Raw genomic sequence first — 19,834 nt, forward strand, 5'->3', positions numbered from 1 at the left:
GATGGTGCAACATTTCTGGAACTGTCTGGTAGAAAGTATTTTAATCTGATAAAAGAAAGAAAATGTGACTCAGATAAAAAGAAAAGACCCATCTTTAAAATCTCAAACAATGTAAAAAGTTTGGGAGTTTCTAAATACTCTTCAATCAAAAAATTTAGCCAAGGTATATCGTTATCACAATCACTTTTTCTAAGAAACTCAAAGTTCTATCCAAGTTTTAGATTCCTTTTCTACAATATTTTCATATCATATAAATTCTAGTCTGCACACACACTCACACAAGCATCACTGTGTGACTCATGTATTTTCGAAACTTAATTCGTTTCACTTATTCAATTATTCTCTGAGAAGATCCAGATGAACCAGGTATAGTTCCAAGTCTCACAAACTCCTCCTACTTACTGGAAATACTTTGATTATCACTGAGTTCAATACATTATTATTTCATTTTATCATCTGATGATAAAATTCGTCTGGCAATTTCACATTCTCCCTCATGTCTATGCTTATTTCTAGATTCCTGCCATGACGCTAGCTCATAACTTTATCTCCTGAACCAGTACAATAGCTGTAAGGTTCTCCTTCTTTCCAGCTCCATGTGTTTTCAATCCTTTTGTCCTGATCATCCACCCTATGGCTTAACTGGATCCCAATTTATTATGGAATTAAAGTACATTTTTACAATATGTCTTTCAAGGTTCTTTTTCTAAAAGATTTTAAAAAGCAATCTCTTCTGTCTTTACTATCTCTTCCCACTATCCTGTACATGAAACACTGTTTCTAGTCAAATTAATCTACTCCCCATTAACTGAGCAGGCTTTGTACTAATTCCTGTACTTTTTTCCTCCGTAGCATTCCAACAGCAGAGCCTTTACCTCATGCAATTCATCCTTCAGACCCACATCATGCAATAGTAACCATGAAACTTTTCTGACCATCCAGCTGGAAGTCACACACATCATTTAATGTAGAGCTGGAAGGGCCCTTAAATTTCTGTCCCAATGATTTTTCAACCAGAAGTACAAGACAGGGTGAGCCTGATGGTGGGGTCACATAATATTCATAAGAATGCATTCTTCAATTCCTTTGTGTACCAAGAAGTGTGTCAGGACTTACATTTCTACGAGGCTGTCCATTTTTCATCAAACCTAAGCATAAAATAGACAGTTTTGCCAGGGTCTTTGAGTCTTTCTTTCTGAAAGCTCCCATATCATGTAAAACTTTGATTAAACAAATTTGTTATGTTTTTCTTTTGTTAACATGTCTTTTGTTATAGGAGTGACCCTTATGATAGACAAGGAAAGGTATTACACCTTTCTGGCCCCATACAAGACTATATATTTAGAGCAGTTTTATGTTCACAGCAAAACTGAAAGAAAGGTGTAGAGAGTTCCCGTATATTCCCTGCACCGCATATGCATGGCCTCCTCCATTACCAACATCTCCCATAGAGTGGTCCATTTTGCTACAGCTGATGAACCTGCACCAACACACTATTACCATCTAAAGTCCATAGTTTACATTCAGGTCCACTCTTGATGTTGTACATTCTGTGGGTTTGGACTAGTATATAATGAATGATATGTACTTACTACTACAGTATTGTACAGAGTAGTTTCATTGTCTTAAAAATCCTCTATGCTCCACCTTTTATGCTTGTAAACTCACACTTTTGTGCATTTACTCTTGTATGGAAGTTTACTCTTTTATGCTTATAAATCCACCCACATCTCACACCCAAACTCCAATGCTCTTATCACTGATTAAAATCCTGTTTCACACTGACTGTACATCAAAAACCAGTGCTAGTATTTAAACTGAATCCTAGATTTTCTCTTATCTTTCCTCCATATTTGGATTCCTCTTATACCTACCTCTAGAATTAGGACTGGGTCAGCCACCCTGACCTTGTATTGGGTTGTGCTCTGCAGAGCACTCTGCTGCAAACTCAATTACCATTTACTGGCTCAATTGGTCCCAGGTCATTCTAGGATCTCTAAAACCGCTCCTTGCTCCCATTTTTTCCCAGTATGGTGAAATGGCCTGTAATGCTTCATGTCAGTTCAGCCTAAATTGTAACACTTCCTTCCACTTATACCAATTCTATAGCTCCTTCAAAGACCATTTCAAGACTTCCTATGTGAAAACTTTCTTAACTGTATACAATCTTTGTAGATTTCCTGCACATCTGATCTTTTATAAAATCTGAATTTAGTTCCACTTATTTATTACATATGCTAAAACTTTCCCCCAATTTCTTGAAGGCAAGGGCTCATTCATTCATTCATTCATTCAAATTTTATACAAATTTATAAAATCCACTGTCTTAGACAATAAGGATATAATAGGTAAATAAGTTCCTATTCCAAATCTTGAAGAACCCACAATTTACAGGGGAGCACACCTGTTAATTGAATAATTGGTTGATAATTAGGGGAGAAAGAAAAATCTCTAATTGTTAATAATTACGATGTAAATAAAAAGCTCTGGATGGTAAAGAGGTGGTGTTTAAAATTGTATTTTCAAAAAAAGGACAAAGTAAATGTTAAGGTTATGACAGGAATAAGGATCAGCTAAGTTTGGGGGATAGGGCTTATAATGAAAGAAAAGCAGACAATTATTGAATAGAAAAGGAGGGCTTTGTTGTATGAAAAAATAAGGTAGATTGAGCAGAGGGAGAAGAAAAAGGTAGTATGTACAATGAAAATGATTGTGAAAAAAGGAAATTTTATTGATGCATAAATATAGACAACCAGAAAAACATTCAATTCCATTCACCTTCTGGAGGTGAGTTAAGTGACATAACAGGAGACAAGGATAATCACTTAATTTCATGGATTAGGGCTGACTACAATTTGTAGGGACTATAGGGAGAAATGGCCCTAGAGAGAAATTAATGCAACCAATATTGAGTCAAAGTTTTTTTAAAGTAAAACATGTGCATATGCCAAGCACACCTTAAGAACTTTTTAATATACTCTCCTACTTTTCTAGTCCCCTTATTTTAAAGTACATAAAAGAGCAGTCCATTTAGAAATTGGGAATTCCTTGAATTTGTTTTACCTTTTTGTAGATCAGTCCAATTACAGCTGTTTTAATTTTTGCTGAGGTGAGTGTGTTAAAACGTTGATATTGCTGAAGGATCAAGGTTTGCAAAAAGACTACAACAAAAAGTGCCACCGCATAACCACAGCCAATCCAGCCAATATCTGAGCTGTGTTCACAGAAAATGATTATTTGCCTGAATGTCATAAAAAATTGAGAAAGGGGAAGAAATGTTAAACATCTGAAGTAGTTAAATGCTTATGAGAGTTGATTATTGCCAAAATGTTATACACACATACACAAACACACACACACACACATACTCTCTCTCTCACACACACATATATACCCCTACCTCTTCTTTTTCTCCACTTGCTCAATTTGGTATCCTTATTCCACCACCTTTTTTAACTCAAGCATTAGATGATTAAATAAATAAAATTAACAATTATTTTCACAGCCTTGTGAGGAAGAAGTTATTTTCTGGTTTTCACATGGTAATCTCATCAAACAATTAACTGTTTTAGTCTAACTTTATTAGAAAAGTTGAGACATGGGGACATATGAAACTTTGTTTTTTGCTGGGCACATTGTTCTCAGCTACTTGGGAGGCTGAGGCAGGAGGATTGCCTGAGCTGAGGAGCTGGAGGCTGCAATGTGACATGATTGATTGCACCTGTGAATAAATAGCCAGCCACTGCACTCCAGCCTGGGCAATGTAGTGAAACGCCATCTCTTAAAAAAAAAAATAAATAAAACCACTTTTTTCCCCCAAATCATGCATTTTGTCAAATATAGGGAAATATAACAATCAGAACTTAAGTAGGGGATCTCTTAGGATGGCACATTTGTGCAATTTTTAAAGGCTTGATTTATATTTTATCTTTTTATTGTTACTTTTATACACAAGCTATTTCCCTCTTCTCTATCTTTTCTTACTTCCTCTTAGGTTTGGTGTCAGCATGGTTATGATGATTAGGGTCACTGCTGGGGTACAGAAAAACAGTGGGGATGGTTCTAAACATAGCTACCTTGGTTGCTTATTGTCCCTAGACTATAAACATTGATTAAAACTCAAAATGCCTGATGTCTATTGTTAATAACATTTTTCTGTGATCTCACCTTTTTATAAACTGCATCTATGGGACCGAAAATAATAATAATTTTAAAAGACTACATATACTCTGCAAAATGATGAAAAAAATTGGGTAGATACTCTGAGATACCATAAATTTATATGTCATTTATTTTGCAGGCAATCAGTTCTTGGTTTATTTAGTCTCTTCTATTTCATTGGTGACAGTTTAATTTAATATTAGAGATGTTATGAATAGACCTTTTTCACTGTGAACTCTGAAGATGTAAAAATGTTCTTTGTCATTGTAAATGGCCACTATGAGTCAATTCATAGGTTAGTAGAACAAGAAGGAAATCCTATGGAATTATATGTGACTATATGTAAATTTTTTCCTAAAAGATGCTTAATTTAAAAACTTATTCATTATATAAGTTTAAATTTTTAAGTGGTAAATAAAATTTCTAGGCTTTGATCTATTTTACTGATGGCTTAGACAGCTAATATGTGAACAATTAAAAGCAATTTGTGTTGCCCAAACTGCTCTATCAAACAAATACTTCAAAAGATTAACTTTATTAAAATCAGACTTTAGAATCAAATATACACCAGTGTCTCCAATAGTAAAATCTTTAGTTACTAACAATTATTTAGAGCATGGTATATTCTCCATGATACTATTATACTTTTCCATAACCCACATATATATAATAACAACAGGAGGTTCTACATTTTTTAATTGATCTCTATCAGATGTCACCCCTTGGGACACCAAATTATTTTTTTACAAAAGCAACTTACTAAATGCCTTCTTGGTCTTGGAACTAAATTTCTTGAAAGAGGAGCATTATTCTCTCTGTTGTGCATATATCTACCAATTAGACCTTTTCCTTTTTCATAAACTCAAACAACTAAGTGACTATCACCAGGTGCTACAGTGTTCTACTCATATTAATCAAGAATTATTAAAAATAATCTGTACTCAAGGCATGGTAAAGACCATAAAATACTATTCATAATATCAAATATGAACACTCATTTTTTTGGCTTCATATTAGAATAAAATCCCTAAAGGGAGGAAAAGAGAAAACACAACAGTCAACAAGAATCATATCTAGTAAATATTGAAAGTATCATTCTACTAATAAATTATTATTTTTATATGCTTCATTACATATATGGATCACAATAATATGACAATGTGCATTCATCCTTAAAGATAGTCCTCTCTAGTGACTTTTCCTTAGCAAAACAAAATATATATGTCTCAAAGTTATTTGATAAAATTAGCTCCTCCAAGGCCCAAATTATGATCATACAAACTCATATAATTCTTTCTGGTCACTCAATTATTACTTAATGTGGAAATTCTAAGGTTATTCAGCTACTCTAGAATGACAGTCTCTTAGAAAAGTATAACATGGATAAGCCTACTTACACAGTATTCTAGTCAGGAAATTTATTTGAGTTATGTGTTCCAGGCTTTGTGCTAAGAACTAAAGACACAAGAATTGAATAACACAGGAGTCTTTACCTGGAGGAGCTCGTCAACTAGGCAGGAAGAAAGAGACATATCTACTGACTCATTTCAATGAAATATTGAAATGCCTGTTTTGCAGGTATGATCAAGCCAGTTTTTGATCAAGTGTTATAAAATGTATCACAAAATTAGGAAGACTGTTTTCTACTCCACAGACATTCTTTGGTATTGTAGATGCTACAAATTTTTGGAGAACATAGAGAAGATAGAGACACTCAATTGCTATGATCAACGCTGTTTTAGGAAAGACAGTGGCCGCAGTGAGATTCTCTAATGAGTTTTTTGAGCAGCAGTCATTGGCAAATGAGAATCAGAACATGACTGAATATGTCTGGGAATTCCTTGCTACTCTTCCCATGGAGAAGTTGAATCTCCTTCCCCTAATTCCCCTCCCTTTGGATTTTGGCTGGCTTAGAGACTTGCTTGGCTAAGATAATGTGGCAGAAGTGACATTCTAAGATTTCCAAGCCTAGGTCATAAAAGAACTTGTCTGAGCCTCTTGGAATATTCACTCTGAGAAAATACAGCTGCCATGTAAGAAATCCAACTATTCTGAGACCTCCATGCTCAAGCTAACCATTCAGAGAGGGTATGGGGAAAGAGAGGGAGAGAGACTGAGAGAGAGAAAGAGTGAGAGAGAGAGAAATGGCCATTTTTAGCCATCTTAGCCCAGGCATCAAACATATAAATTAAAAAGCCATCTTGGACATTCCAGCACCAGCACACATGGAGAAGAACCAAGGTCACCCAGTTAACAGCCGGAAGCAGAGCACCAACCGTATGTCTCAGACCAACCATATGAGAGCTACAGCTGCAGCTATCCCCAGCTGTTCAAGATGCTCAGCTAAGGACCCAATCACTGTGGAGCAGAGAAAAACAATCTTTGTCTGATGTCCTGACTCCACAAATTGTGAACATAATAGAATTGTTTTATGCCACTAAATTTTGACATGGTTAACTTTGCAGCACTAGACAACCATAATAGGGTAGGAGAGGAAGAAGATGCTGGTCAACGCCTCTGATAGACAGATTTCTGGTCACACATAAGATAACCCTGCGATGACTCCTGGGATATACTGAGGTGGGGGGCAGAGGCAAGGGGAAGGATAGGTCTGACATTTCATATGGGGGGAGGGTTAATCCAGGAGACATTTGGCTTATAATTCTAAAAGACAAGGGAGTCAGAGAATTTGGGATGAAAAATGGCAGGGTCAGAAATAAGAAAGAAAGAAAGAAAAAAGGAAGGAAGGAAGGAAGAAGGAAGGAAAGAAAAAAGATGGATGGATGGCAGGAATAAGTTTCTGACAGCAATAAACACCTTCTTGCCTTGGATTTCCTAACATCATTCTCTCTTGGTTCTTTTCTTTCTGCACTAGCTACTCCTCAATATCGTGGAATAGATTTCTCCATTTTCACCAACTCTACACATTGGAATAGCTGATGGTTTTGTTTGTGAACGTATTTACTTGTCTTTACTTATGCTTATGTGGTCTCATCCAGAACAATGGATCAACATACCAAACCCAATTTAGAATAATTCCAATTCATCACTTCAGCCTGTATCTTTCCTAATTCCAGACTTATATAGACAATTGCTTACTTGACCTTTTTATCTAAATGGCTGCGTCGGAGATCTCCCAAGACCACTCCCCAGCTCAAAGTTTCATTAAAAGAACTTACAGAACTCAGTATATAGTCATACTCATGGCTATGGTTTATTATGGTGAAAAGATAACAAAGCAAATCAGTAAAGAGAAATGTTAGATAAGGTAGATTCTGGGGGAAAACAGGCACAAACTTCCACAAGTCCTCTTCCTGTGAATTCACACAGAGCATGCTTAATTCCCCCAGCAATTAATTGTGGCAACACGTGTGAAATGTTGTCTACAAGGCAAGCTCATTAGAAACTCAGCATCCGGGGATTTTATAGGAGGCTGGTCAAGTAGGAACGTTCTTCTTAACACACACGCAAATTCCAGACTCCCAGAAGGAAATAAGATATTCAGCATGAACCATATTGATTGCATATAACAGTGTGGACATATTGAGGCACTCTCATCAGTTAGGATAGTGAGAACCCTCTGGAAACTCAAGTTCCAGGTACCAGCCAAAGACCAATCCTGAGAGCATGCCTTCCAAAGTCCATAGTCAGGCCTGCTATGTTAATTAATTTGTTCTCAAGCCCAGTTCCCTATTCTAGTCTTTCTTGAGTTTTTGCAGTAGATGGTGACTCATTTATCTTGTGACTTAAGTAAGAAAAAAAAATCAACTCTGAAAGCATCTTTGACTCATCCCTTCCTCTCTCAACCTACATTCAGTTCATCAGTATATTCTGTTGACTCTACCTTTAAAATAGAGCCAGAATCTGACCATTTCTTATTGTCTTCATTGCTACAAGCTAGTTAGAGCCACCACTGACATTGGTCTTTATCATCTCAATAAACTCCTAACCGGTGCTGCTTCTTCCGCTTTTGCTCTTCTTTACTTACTGTCCACATAGTTCCCAGAGTGATCCCTATAAAACTTAAGTCTAATTAGATCATTCTCTGCTCAAAATCTTCCAGGGGCTTCCATTTTAATGTGTAATAAAAGCCAATATTTCTATCGTATTTCATAAGGCCCTTCAGAGAAGTTTTTCATCCCAAGACTTTTCTGACCTCAATTTTACCACTTTTGCTCTCAGCCTCTTTGTTCCAACCCCACTTCCCTCCTTGTAGGCCCTCAAAGATACCAGGCACACTCCTGCCTCATGGCTTTTGCCCTTCCTATACCCAATAATTGCAATAGATATTGTCTTGGCCTCCTTCCTAACTTCCTTTAGGAATTCGATCAAGTGTCACCATATCATGGATGTGTTTCCTAATCACATGACATAAAACAGCAACTTCCAACCCCCCAGACTGACATTCCCCTAACTTGCTTTACTCCTCTCCTAAGCACTGATTATCTCTTAACATTATTTATATTTATTCATTTGTTTATTGTTTCTCTCTTCCTCTGCGTGTCACCAGAGCAGGGACTTTGTTTTAATTTTTACTCTATCCACACAGTTCACCCAGAAGAATGTTTGGCACATGGTAGGTGCTCAGTTGGATGAATATATTCCCAAGTTTTATCTCGAGTTAGGTAAGTCAGAGTCAATTATATTTTCATGAATTACATGACTCTTAAAAGCTCTAACAACTTGGAAATATTTTCAATACTAAAAGTATAATCACAGGTTAATAAAATAATGTGTTTCTTTGTATTTCTTTCATTTGACAGTTAGAGGTAAGGCCATGTGTCCTTGAAAAACATGGCACACAGTCAAGGGCTCAATTTCATTGTCTGTCTGCAGACTCTTGCAGATAGATATTATAAAAATGTTTCAAGTCATTTCACTATTTTATATATATATACAGTAAAATATATATACAGACATACACATATACACAAATATTATATATAACATTAGGTAGTAATAACATATTTTATATATGTAATATATAGTAATTATTTATGTATATATTTATTTATTTTATTACCTTAGCTAATAAAATTCAATTCTCAAAAGACTACAGCTAGGAAACATAGTGAATATATCTATCATTTCCTTTTCTAAACATAATATTCAAGTAAGACTTCCTTGATTTCAATCATCACTCTGGTTCTTTCCAGCTATGTAGACTTGGGCAAATTACTGAAACTTCTCTGTCTCTGTATCTGCATTGTAATAGTAAGTGTAATAATGCTTCCTAATTCATAGGAATGTTTAAAGATTCAATAAGTAATGTGATGGTTAATTCTGTGTGTTGACTCAACTGGGTGAAGAGATACCCATATAGCTGGTAAAACATTTCTGGGTGTGTCTGTGAGGGTGTTTCCAGAAGAAATTAGCATTTTAATTAGTAGACTGAATAAAATAGATCACAGGCCATAGGGACTCATCCAATCTGTTGAGGGCCTGCATAGAACAAAAAGGTGGAGAATGGACAAATTCACTCTATTGTGGACCTGGGACATCCATCTTCTCCTGCCTTTGGGCATCAGAGTTCTAGGTTCTCTGGCCGTCAGACTCACACTGGATTATACCACTAGACTTCCTGGGTCTCCAAATTGCTGACCACAGGATTGTGGGACTTCTTGGCCTCCATAATTGCATGAGCCAATTCTCATAATAAATCCCCTTTTATATATCTATATATATCCTATTGGTTCTGTTTCTCTGGGGAACCGTGACTTAATACAATTAATATAAGATTTTAGAACAATGCTTAATACATAGTTGGCTTCATCAAATATTGATCACATTACCATAATCCCCTTTTGTATTATAGACAACCCTAATAGAATGCCCATACGCTAAATAAAATTCACAATAAGGACATTTTTCACTCTTTTTTAGTAGGACTTTTATAGTAGAACACTTGCTTCTCATTTACCTGTAGGAAGGAAAACAAACACACACGATTTCAACTTACTTCATTATGAGTGGGCTAATGAAAAACAAAATATCAGCAAACACTTTGAATAAAGCAACTTGAATCAGGACAGACTTAAAGGTGTTCCACAATGCATAAAGTAGAGATGGTTTTCTGGCATGTGCCTCTTTACAAAAAGATGCCTACATAATTAAAGAAAATAGAAACAATGAGAAAACTGGACAGAATATTAGTACACATGAAATATATCTATATATAAATAAAATAACCATAAAATTAATGTACTCCAAAGACAAGGTAACAAGAAAGGAATAAATTCAGTTAAACTTGAAATTATGACCCATATCATTGGTATGATATGTATTCACACTAGTTGCTGATATTTATATCACATAGAAAAATGGTAAGAGAAATGGTTGTATTTTATCCCTTTTGTGAGTTTTCAAACTATTTCATTAATATAAATACAGTTTTTATCTCCAATTTTTTTTTCTTTAAGAGAAGTCTAGAAAACACATATATGTGCGCATGTGATGCTAGATGTAGAGTATCTATCCTTGTTCCCATAAAATTTGGCTCCTGCCACCATAAAATTTACCTGGACAATAGATGTAATGCTTTGAGAAACAGAAGCTGTCTTTCTCACCATTTAGTGAAAAGCCAAAGATACATATACATATTGACATTATTTGCTCCTGAACATTAAAAGGAAGTGATGCTGAATAGTTTGAGGACAGAAAGATCTACAATAGCAACCAATTGTACTTAGGGAAATGGCTTATCATTTCACATATTTTAGGTATTTTCTATATTAATAGAAATAATAGCTTATATTTGGAAAAAATTTTATCTAGTTATAGGCAATAATTAACTACTTTAGGATTTAAAAATTAATTACCTTTACTTTTTGCCTTTCTTGATTTCTTAAAACTTCCTTCCTCCATTGTTTTTCAAAAATTGGACACACAACGTAGGAGGAATAACTGTCATTTATTTCAAAAAGATCCTCTCTTTCCAAAGGTTTCTTATAACCTAAAGTAATTAGTCTAAAAATGAAAGAGTAAGATAAACAATACAGCAAAACAAATAATCACATTAAAAAGAATTTTGCATGCATTTATTTCACTCCTTAATTTTATAAATTATTTTATTGAGCAGGATACAATGACTAGATTGTGCATTTGAAAAATTATACAACTTTATCCTGGAGTTTGATAATGTGCAATAATCATTTGTAATTTTTAGAAAGGCTGTTTAGACGTCCAATTATTCTGTGAAACACTAACTTCATTTACTCATCTCATATTTGGAGAATGTTCCACTCACCTATCTCACCTCACTTACTGAAATTTAAATAGCAAAATTTCACAGTAATGTATTCACTCGTCCACCTGAGAACCCATATTTCTTTTAGGCTTGTATCAGGGGAGAAATAGATGCAACCTCTGCATTTGCAACTTTCTTCTGTTCCACTAGGACTTTATATACCCCTTTGCCACTTGACTTTAGAGATAATCCAGCTAGATGTGGAGTAGTTGTCCTTACTCCATAAATTTTGGCTTTGGCCAGATGACTTATTTGACCAATAGAATATGAGCCGTTGTGAGAGTGCCATTTCTGAGTTGATTTCTTAAGAAGTATGGCAAGTTTCTGCCAGTCTCTTAGTGTTTCCACCCTCCTTCTTTCAAAGAGCTTGACCCAGGGGACACTGTGAATAATTATGCATGAACAATGGGTCTAAACAGCAAGGCAAACTAAGATGCCTAGTCTCGGTCTACCACAAAAGTTATTGTGGGAGACAATGAAGTGTGTTTATCCACAGCTATCACTCTGCCCTACCATCTTCCTTCTAACAGGAATCTGATATTTATTCAGTTGAAAATTTCTTGGAATTGAGATAAGCCCTTATCTCAGGCACAGTGTTATGAACTATGATTGGTCTGACCTAGTCCTAATAATCTCATTACTCTCTGCATGGGATTAACCACATAACTCAGTTATGGCTCATTATACCTAAACAAAAGTCTGCTGGGAAGAATTTTCTTTTTCAAATGAAAGCACAAAACTTCAAAAGGTGAACACATTTGATCTCCCTCTTTTTCCCATTCCTCCTTCCTGCATGCACTTGAGGACATGATGCTCTGAGATATAAAAGCCATCTTGGCCACCATGGATGAAAAGTCAAACAATAAGTATGGGAAGTAGAAAAACAAAAAAAGCTTGGGCCCTTTATAACATTTCTGATAACTCACCATCCTATTCCCAGCCCTCTTCCCAATAGCATAAGAAAATAAAAACTTGTCTATTTAAGCTATTATTATTTGGCTACTCTGTTACTCAAGCCAAATGCGCTCCTAAGTGATAGAGTTCAGATATACTCTGTGCCGTGACTTGTTCAGTAAGATATTAAACCCATATTTAAACTCATGCCTTCTGACTCTATACCTCAGTTCTTTCCATTATAAAGTGTATTAGCCTAAGAGACAATAACAGAGCATTATACTACTCCAAAATGGGACCACTTTCATTGTCATCGTTACTGAATAATCTCAATTGATTGACCCTGGGATGGATTTTAAACTTTGTGGTAACCACAGTCTTCACTGGATTCAATTTTACTTTTATTATAATAAATAATATCCTATACAATTCATATTTAACAAAAAGTCTTAAATGTAATAAGAAAAGACCTTTAGTAATCATGTTTCTGTTGGCTCAGATAAGCTGGATATTTTCCTGCAGTGCACTTTTAAAAACATATTAAGCAATAAACTACTTTCATGTCATATTAAGTCCTTCCATTTCATTCCATAAAATAAATATTCATTTTCAAAATAAGACTGCATTGATTTTCACAAAAGCATTTTTAATCACATTTACTGCCTCAGCATTTTAAGTTAGAACTGTGCAAAACTCAGCGGTTTTGGTTCAGGGATAAGTGACCCCTGGCTTTCATGCTGAGTCTCCAAATAATGCAGCATCTAAAAGTGACACTTAAGCTGAATTGATTGGGATTCTCATGGCTTGGTTGTTTAACTCCCTTGACTTCCCTTTTCCCAGGTGTGTACTCCCTCTCCGCCTTTTGCCCTCTTTTGGTAGTCTCTGATCACATGGGCTGGTCTTACCCTCTCACGTAAAAGTTTAAAAAAAAGAGGAAGCAAGGAATCAAATGTTGAGACTGCTTTTTGGAAAACAACTAGGACCAACAGTTGACCCTTCCAACAAGTGAAATGTGTAGCACGCGCCAGGTCCCATAAACTTATGGACTTTATTCCTAAAGCAATGATAAGGTTCACACATGCATCTCATATTTTTTTAGAATGATATTTCTTTTCAAAGGACATTCACTTCAATTAATTTGATCCTCATAACTTCCTAAAGCAGGCAGAGCAGTACTACTTTCTCATTTTTACAGGCAATTAAATACCAAAAATTCCAGAGACACGTCACTTTTTTAAAACTTATGACAAAAACCAGTGCAAACTTAACAAAAGTCAGACAGTGCCTTCAAATGGAATACTTCCACTCTGTTTTTAATTTTATTATTTTAGAGAATTTTGAATATATTTAGCACTAACAAGGGTGCATAAGTATCTCATCCAACTGATGTGAAGAGAGTAGAAGGATGAAATCAGTCTCCAAAAACTGTAATTTGGGACAAGGTTAGCTAATGGATGAATTTTATTAATGTGCAAGGAAAAGTTAGGACATATTGAGTAGTGCATCCCTGGTTAAAATAAGGATTCAACTGTGACTTATAAAAACATTAACTAGATTTTTCCATGTATATCAAGGGGATCACTCTATGACCGTGATTATTACACACTGATGACAGATTATATTTGCTAATAAAGTCAATAAAGTTTTGGTAATTATTAGATCATCAAAATAATCTAGATAGGTGCTACCTTAGGAATTAAGTTTCATAAGCATATAATTTTCTAATTATTCTATCATCTTAGCACATTTAATTGAATTATTCATATAATTATGGGTGCTTGAATTTGGCCCAGGAAATAATACCTGACTTTATTCTGTAACTCCAAAAATAGATCTGAGAATACAATTAACCACTGTCTTCAAAAGGACGTTCTCTTAAACAATAGTTACGTTTCAACTGCAATTGTTTAATCACCACATAAGAAATCAAATTAGATCCATGCCAATGACAGTGCCAGATAACAGCATGCTGTGAAAATACTTTTTATCTAGTTCTGAGATATCAAATTTAAACAGAAAATAAATGATATTCAACAATTATAGCTTGATGGTTTGTTTGACTGACTTAAGAAACAGATTTCAAGAGACTAGGTTGTAATATTTTTGCATTTGCTATGACTTACCTTGCCTATTAAATCTAATTTTAGTGTCTTACTTTAGGACACCTAATAGTTTGATGTTTGCAATATTTAATATATATGCATATTATTTTTATAGTTTGATAATCAAAGCTTTAAAATTACATTTACTTGAAATTAATTTCATTTGCATTATTTAAATTCTGTGATACCTGTGACTTTAAAATGACACTGAAATTTTTTAAAGCCAGAGCAGACATCACTCTTTTTTTCAACTCATGGAAGAAACAAAATTCAGGTTTGGAAAACATTTTTATACATATATGAAGTTTGAAAAATCAAAATAATTAACTGCAGATAGCCCAAATTAATATAATTTCTGTCTAAACTTTCTCTTTTCTAGTGTGTAGCTTAATGTTACATAGTGGTATAAAATTTTTGCCTCCCGCCTTAGGTGACTACTAGATTTGTATAACTTGGAAATCTTATCATAACTCAACCTCTCTGCCCAAGTATTTGTTCATAAGTATGCAAATTTTTGACTTAAATTGTTTTCGTAAAACCCATTAATGATCTTCATGTCGCCAAATTTCATGAAGAATATTTAGTTCTTATCTTAATTTACCCCTTTTCAGTATTTGGCCCAATTAACCACTTTATTTTTCTCCTTTCTTGACAGTTTCTCTTTTCTTAGCCATCAATTACACTGTCCATGAATACTTCTCTTAAATTCTGAACACCTTTATGTAGCTTCCTTTTTAGACTCCTTCTCCTTTTGCCCTTTAAATACTGGTTGAACAATGAATGGTCCATTTGTTCAGCCTATTCAATGGCCTCTTCTTCTGGATGATTTCATTCATACTCATGGTATTGACTACTGACTTACAGTCACTGACTCCCAAATCCACAGGTTGAAGATTTATCCTAAGGCCAAGAAACCACATATCCAAACACTTGTTCATGTGATGCTTCACAAGCATCTCCTATTAAATCTTTCCAAAAGTGAACCCACAATTTTTCACCACACCTGAACCTCACAGTTTTCTGAGGCAGAAACTGATATTTGTACTATACTTTTTCTAGCTTCTCAATTTCTCATTTTATCAACTCTCTCCTAAGTAGCTTTTCTAAATAGTTCCTTTCTCTTCCTCATCTTTATTGTTATCATAGTTTGGACTGTGACCATAAATCTCCCAGGATACGTTAAGAGCCTCTAATGACTCTCTCTGTCTCCATTACCATAGCCATACAATTGCAAAGGTGATTTTCTGAAATGTAAATATGATCATGTCACTCCTCTATTCTTCAGTGGATTCTTATTGCCTTCAGGATGTCCTAGAGAACTCTTTATGACCTCTCCCTCCAGCTTAATCTACCATTCCACCCACTTCTCTTTCACCTCTGTGGTTCACACATGGTATTTGCTCAACTCAGAATACCACGTGACTCACTCCTACACATCTTTGAATGTTGGGTGAAAGCATTTGTGTCTGTTAAATCTCTACTCGTGCAAAATTTGTGCAATAACACTCCTGAAAATTTGTGATTGTCAATTATGCTTATGTTGCCTTTTGCCTTTTTTGATAATTCACCGTCTACTTTTTAATCTTTGTAGTTTTACTCTTAATTTCTAGATGGCAGAAAAGAAGTCATTTATCTCTGCATTTTTAAAGGTTATCAGAGTTCGGAGCATCTAGTACCCATTTTTTTAAAGGATTCACCTACTCTAAAGAATATATCTGTAGATCAAATTGGGCAATTTTGTTTCTACCAACTATAGAGCAAGGAACATAAAGGTAGGGAGAAAAATTTAATTTCACATTATCATGAACTTTCTGTTATGGTGGAAAAGAAATACATTTCTAAAGATGCTTCTGAATTTATAAAATTAGAAAAAGTCAACTCCGCTTATTTAATATGATTTATTTCCTATGTTAAAGTCAGAGTTCAAACTGGTATCTCCTAAAGCAGAGGTCCTCAACTTTTTTGGAACCAGGGACTGGTTTCATGGAAGACAATTTTTCCACAGACGGCGGGGGGAGGGGGGGGTGGGAAGGTGTGGGGGCAGGCTGGGGGAGGGAAGGGGGCATGATGAGCCATGGGGAGTGGCTGTAAATACAGATGAAGCTTTGCTCAGTAGCCCGCCCCTCACCTCCTGCTGTGTGGCCCTGGTTCCTAATAGGCTACAGACCAGTACTGGTCCACAGCCCAGAGCTTGGGGACTGCAGTTCTAAGAACATCTGAGCTTTCTTTGTACATTATAGATGAATGATTCTATGAGATAAACCATAATATATATCTCATAAAAATGATTAGTTGTGTGTACGTTTTAATACTAGCATACATAAGTATATATGAGAGCATTCCTAGTAAAGAGTAGAATGAAATAGCAAAAAAAAAAAAAAAAAAAAAAAAAAAAAATCATGAAACATGGACTCATCAGAAACTGGTTTATAACACATACTTGTTTCTACCTGGGTGTGGGTATCAATGGACAACTTTTTTCTCTCCCTGAGCCTCCACTTGTTCATCTGTAAATGTGTATCTCGTAGTGCTTGGGGGAGAATTAAATGAAATAATAGACACAAAGTGGGTAGTGCATACTTGATGCTAACAAAGAAGTTCATTTTTCTGTCCTTCCAATAGTGCTAATGAGATACAAATTCTATAAAGGGACAGACATACTAGAGGAACATTAGTACTGCTTCTGTGGAACTATTTAGTATGTTATTACCTGTGGTTTCTGTGTAATAAATAATATGAAAAAAATCTTTACGATGTAAAATATTCATAATGAGAGTAAAAGTATCTCATTCAGGAATTATTTCCCTTGGAATCTTCCTTAGCGTGGTATGCTACAAATAAATTAGTAAAATTCCTACCTGCTAAACCAGGAATATGTCACCTTACTGAAGAATGAAGCACTTTTTTCTGAACCACATTTCTGGAAAAGAAAACATATAGCAAGTAGAATATGAAGTTAGTGTCTTTAATTTACATTTGAAATATTTTGGTCAGTAAATGGAAAAGTAAACATGAAATAATTTGTTCTACTAACAGTTATAGACATGTTGATATCATGATCCTTATGAAATATAGGGGGATATCTTGGATGGTGAACTAGAGGAATTTTAAGATTTCTCCCAACATTATGACTGTGCACGTAGCAATAAATCATGTTGGAAAGGAAAATCATTTCTAATATCCCTATTTCTTTCTCTTCCTCTATGTGTATGTGTGTGTGTGTGTATATATATATATACACACACACACAAACACACATGCAAACACACACAATTTATCTGACACATATAAATGTACATACTTAATAGACATACAAAGATACATATTTATATGTATAAGCTAAATTTACAATATTTTAATGGCTAAATTAAAGATAATTTTGTCTTTTTTTCTGAAAAATAGAGAAGAGACTATCAGAGGTATTTGGTGTACTTCTGTGTGTTTACATAGTTTCACAATTATATATTTATCACAATTACATATTATTTTGGAGGAGGTTATAACATCCCCATAAAATTCTTCCTATTGATTTGGTGGGTTTGACTAAGAGAAGAAGAGTATAAAAAGGGAAGACGTCAAAAATAATCATTTTACAATTTTAAAGTCAGCATCAGTGTCTTTGTATTTTGAAAAGTAAAACTGACCAAGTTAAATTTGATATTTAGAAATTGTCCCACATTTAACAACTTTTGCATTTGTCTTCTCTAACCCAGATCTTATTCCATACTCAAACCTAAAAAGTATTTACCATCTTTTAAAAATTCTGAACCTAGGAGGAATGAGTGAAATGAAATTTCATCCTATGCATCAAAATGTCCTAAGTATAGAAGAGAAAATAATATATTTGACTTCAAATCTGTTCTCCTTGTTATAGAAAATTATATAATATAAATCATTTAAGATGTATACAACTTACTAAAATGGATCTATCCTTCTAAGATTGTTGCAAGAATACAATGACAAATGACACTTGCACTCAAATGTTTATTGCAGTACAATTCACAATTACAAATATGTGGAATCAATCCTAGTGCCCATCAATTCATGAATGCGTTAACAAAATGTGGTATATATATATACTATGGAATACTACTCATCCATGAAGAAGGATGAATTAATGCCTTTTGCAACAATTTGGATGGAACTGGAGACCATTCTCCTAAGTGAAGTATCTAATGAATGTAAAAACAAACACATGTCCTTGCTATTAAACTTGAACTAACCAACTAACTGTTGAGCACACATGTGCACAGAGGGCAGTAAAACTCAGTGGAAATAAAGCAGGGGGTAGGGGAAAGGAGAGGATAGGTGAAAACCTACTTAATGGGTACAATGAACACTATCTGAGTGATAAACACACTTATAATGCTGACTCAAGCGTAAAAAAGTCAGTACATGTAACCACAAACATTTATACCCCTGTACTATTTTGAAATGAAAATAATTAAAAAAAAGTTATCACACTATTAGCCCAAAACCACAACTCAAATATGTGAACAATAATATCGTCATCACTGTTGATACTGAACATATTATTTGAAAAATAAGTACACAAATTATTTGGGAAACCATTGTAAAATCCTCTAATTAACATGAAGGATATATTTTACTACATAGGTTCAAATTTTACAGGGAGTTGCCAATTTGGTAATTCACCATCAACGAAAGGATCTTATTCATATCCAAAACACATGTATTTCTATGGCAGACTGTAAATGGCTACAAATTCTTTGCAGCTTTTCCCATCAAGAAGTAGAATCTATTTCTCCCCTCTGGAAACTGGGCTGGCATTGTATCTTGTTTTGATCATGGAAATGCAACAGGAGTGTCATTGAAAGAACTCCAATCCTAAGTCTCAAAAACCCCTTCTCTTCTTGCTGTGCTTGGAACCCTGAGTGCACCATGAGACTGAGCCCCCAAGCTAGCCTGCTGGAGAGATCCTGTGGAGGAGAGCTGAGGCACTCATCTGACAGTCTGTCACTCTGGCCAACAGCTGGAAAACTGTTGGACACATGCGTAAGGTGGTTCCAGATTATCCAGCTACCAGCCCACCTGCCAGCAGATTGTAGATGCATCAAAGAGCTCAGCAGGTATCAGCCAAGCTAACCCAAACCAGGACACAAGCCAACTTATCCAGAGAATCATAAATTAAATAAAATGTTTGTTGTTTTAAGCACCTAAGTCTTACAAAGCTATTACAGTTTGCTAATTTAGTAGACTAAGAACTCAATATTTGATTTAACATTCCCTCCAGGACTATTTTCCACGTGAAAACATCTTATATGAAGCCCTGTGCATTCTCTGGGAAATAGTCTCCTTAGATGTGGGCCAGGCATTTTATAATGAATATATTACAGTAAAGTCAAAGTATATTTTACCTCCCAGAAGGAATAGCAGCCAGGTTAAAAAAAAAAAAATCTGGTGAAGGTAA

General features: G+C 34.9%; 1 protein-coding gene across 1 annotated transcript in view; it reads right to left on the minus strand.

Moving 5' to 3' along the window:
* The window catches only part of LOC138385696 (multidrug resistance-associated protein 1-like), an 82,827-nt gene that overhangs the window by 57,510 nt on the left and 5,483 nt on the right, over positions 1–19,834 (minus strand). The window contains exons 2-5 of the mRNA XM_069471951.1: positions 17,262–17,323; positions 10,980–11,127; positions 10,121–10,263; positions 3,064–3,241 (exon numbers count right to left, since the gene is read on the minus strand). Coding sequence (XP_069328052.1) covers positions 3,064–3,241; positions 10,121–10,263; positions 10,980–11,127; positions 17,262–17,323 — 531 coding nt within the window. The remainder of the gene's footprint in view (positions 1–3,063; positions 3,242–10,120; positions 10,264–10,979; positions 11,128–17,261; positions 17,324–19,834) is intronic.

Source organism: Eulemur rufifrons, chromosome 7 (genome assembly GCF_041146395.1).
Source record: "Eulemur rufifrons isolate Redbay chromosome 7, OSU_ERuf_1, whole genome shotgun sequence".
NCBI lineage: Eukaryota > Metazoa > Chordata > Mammalia > Primates > Lemuridae > Eulemur > Eulemur rufifrons.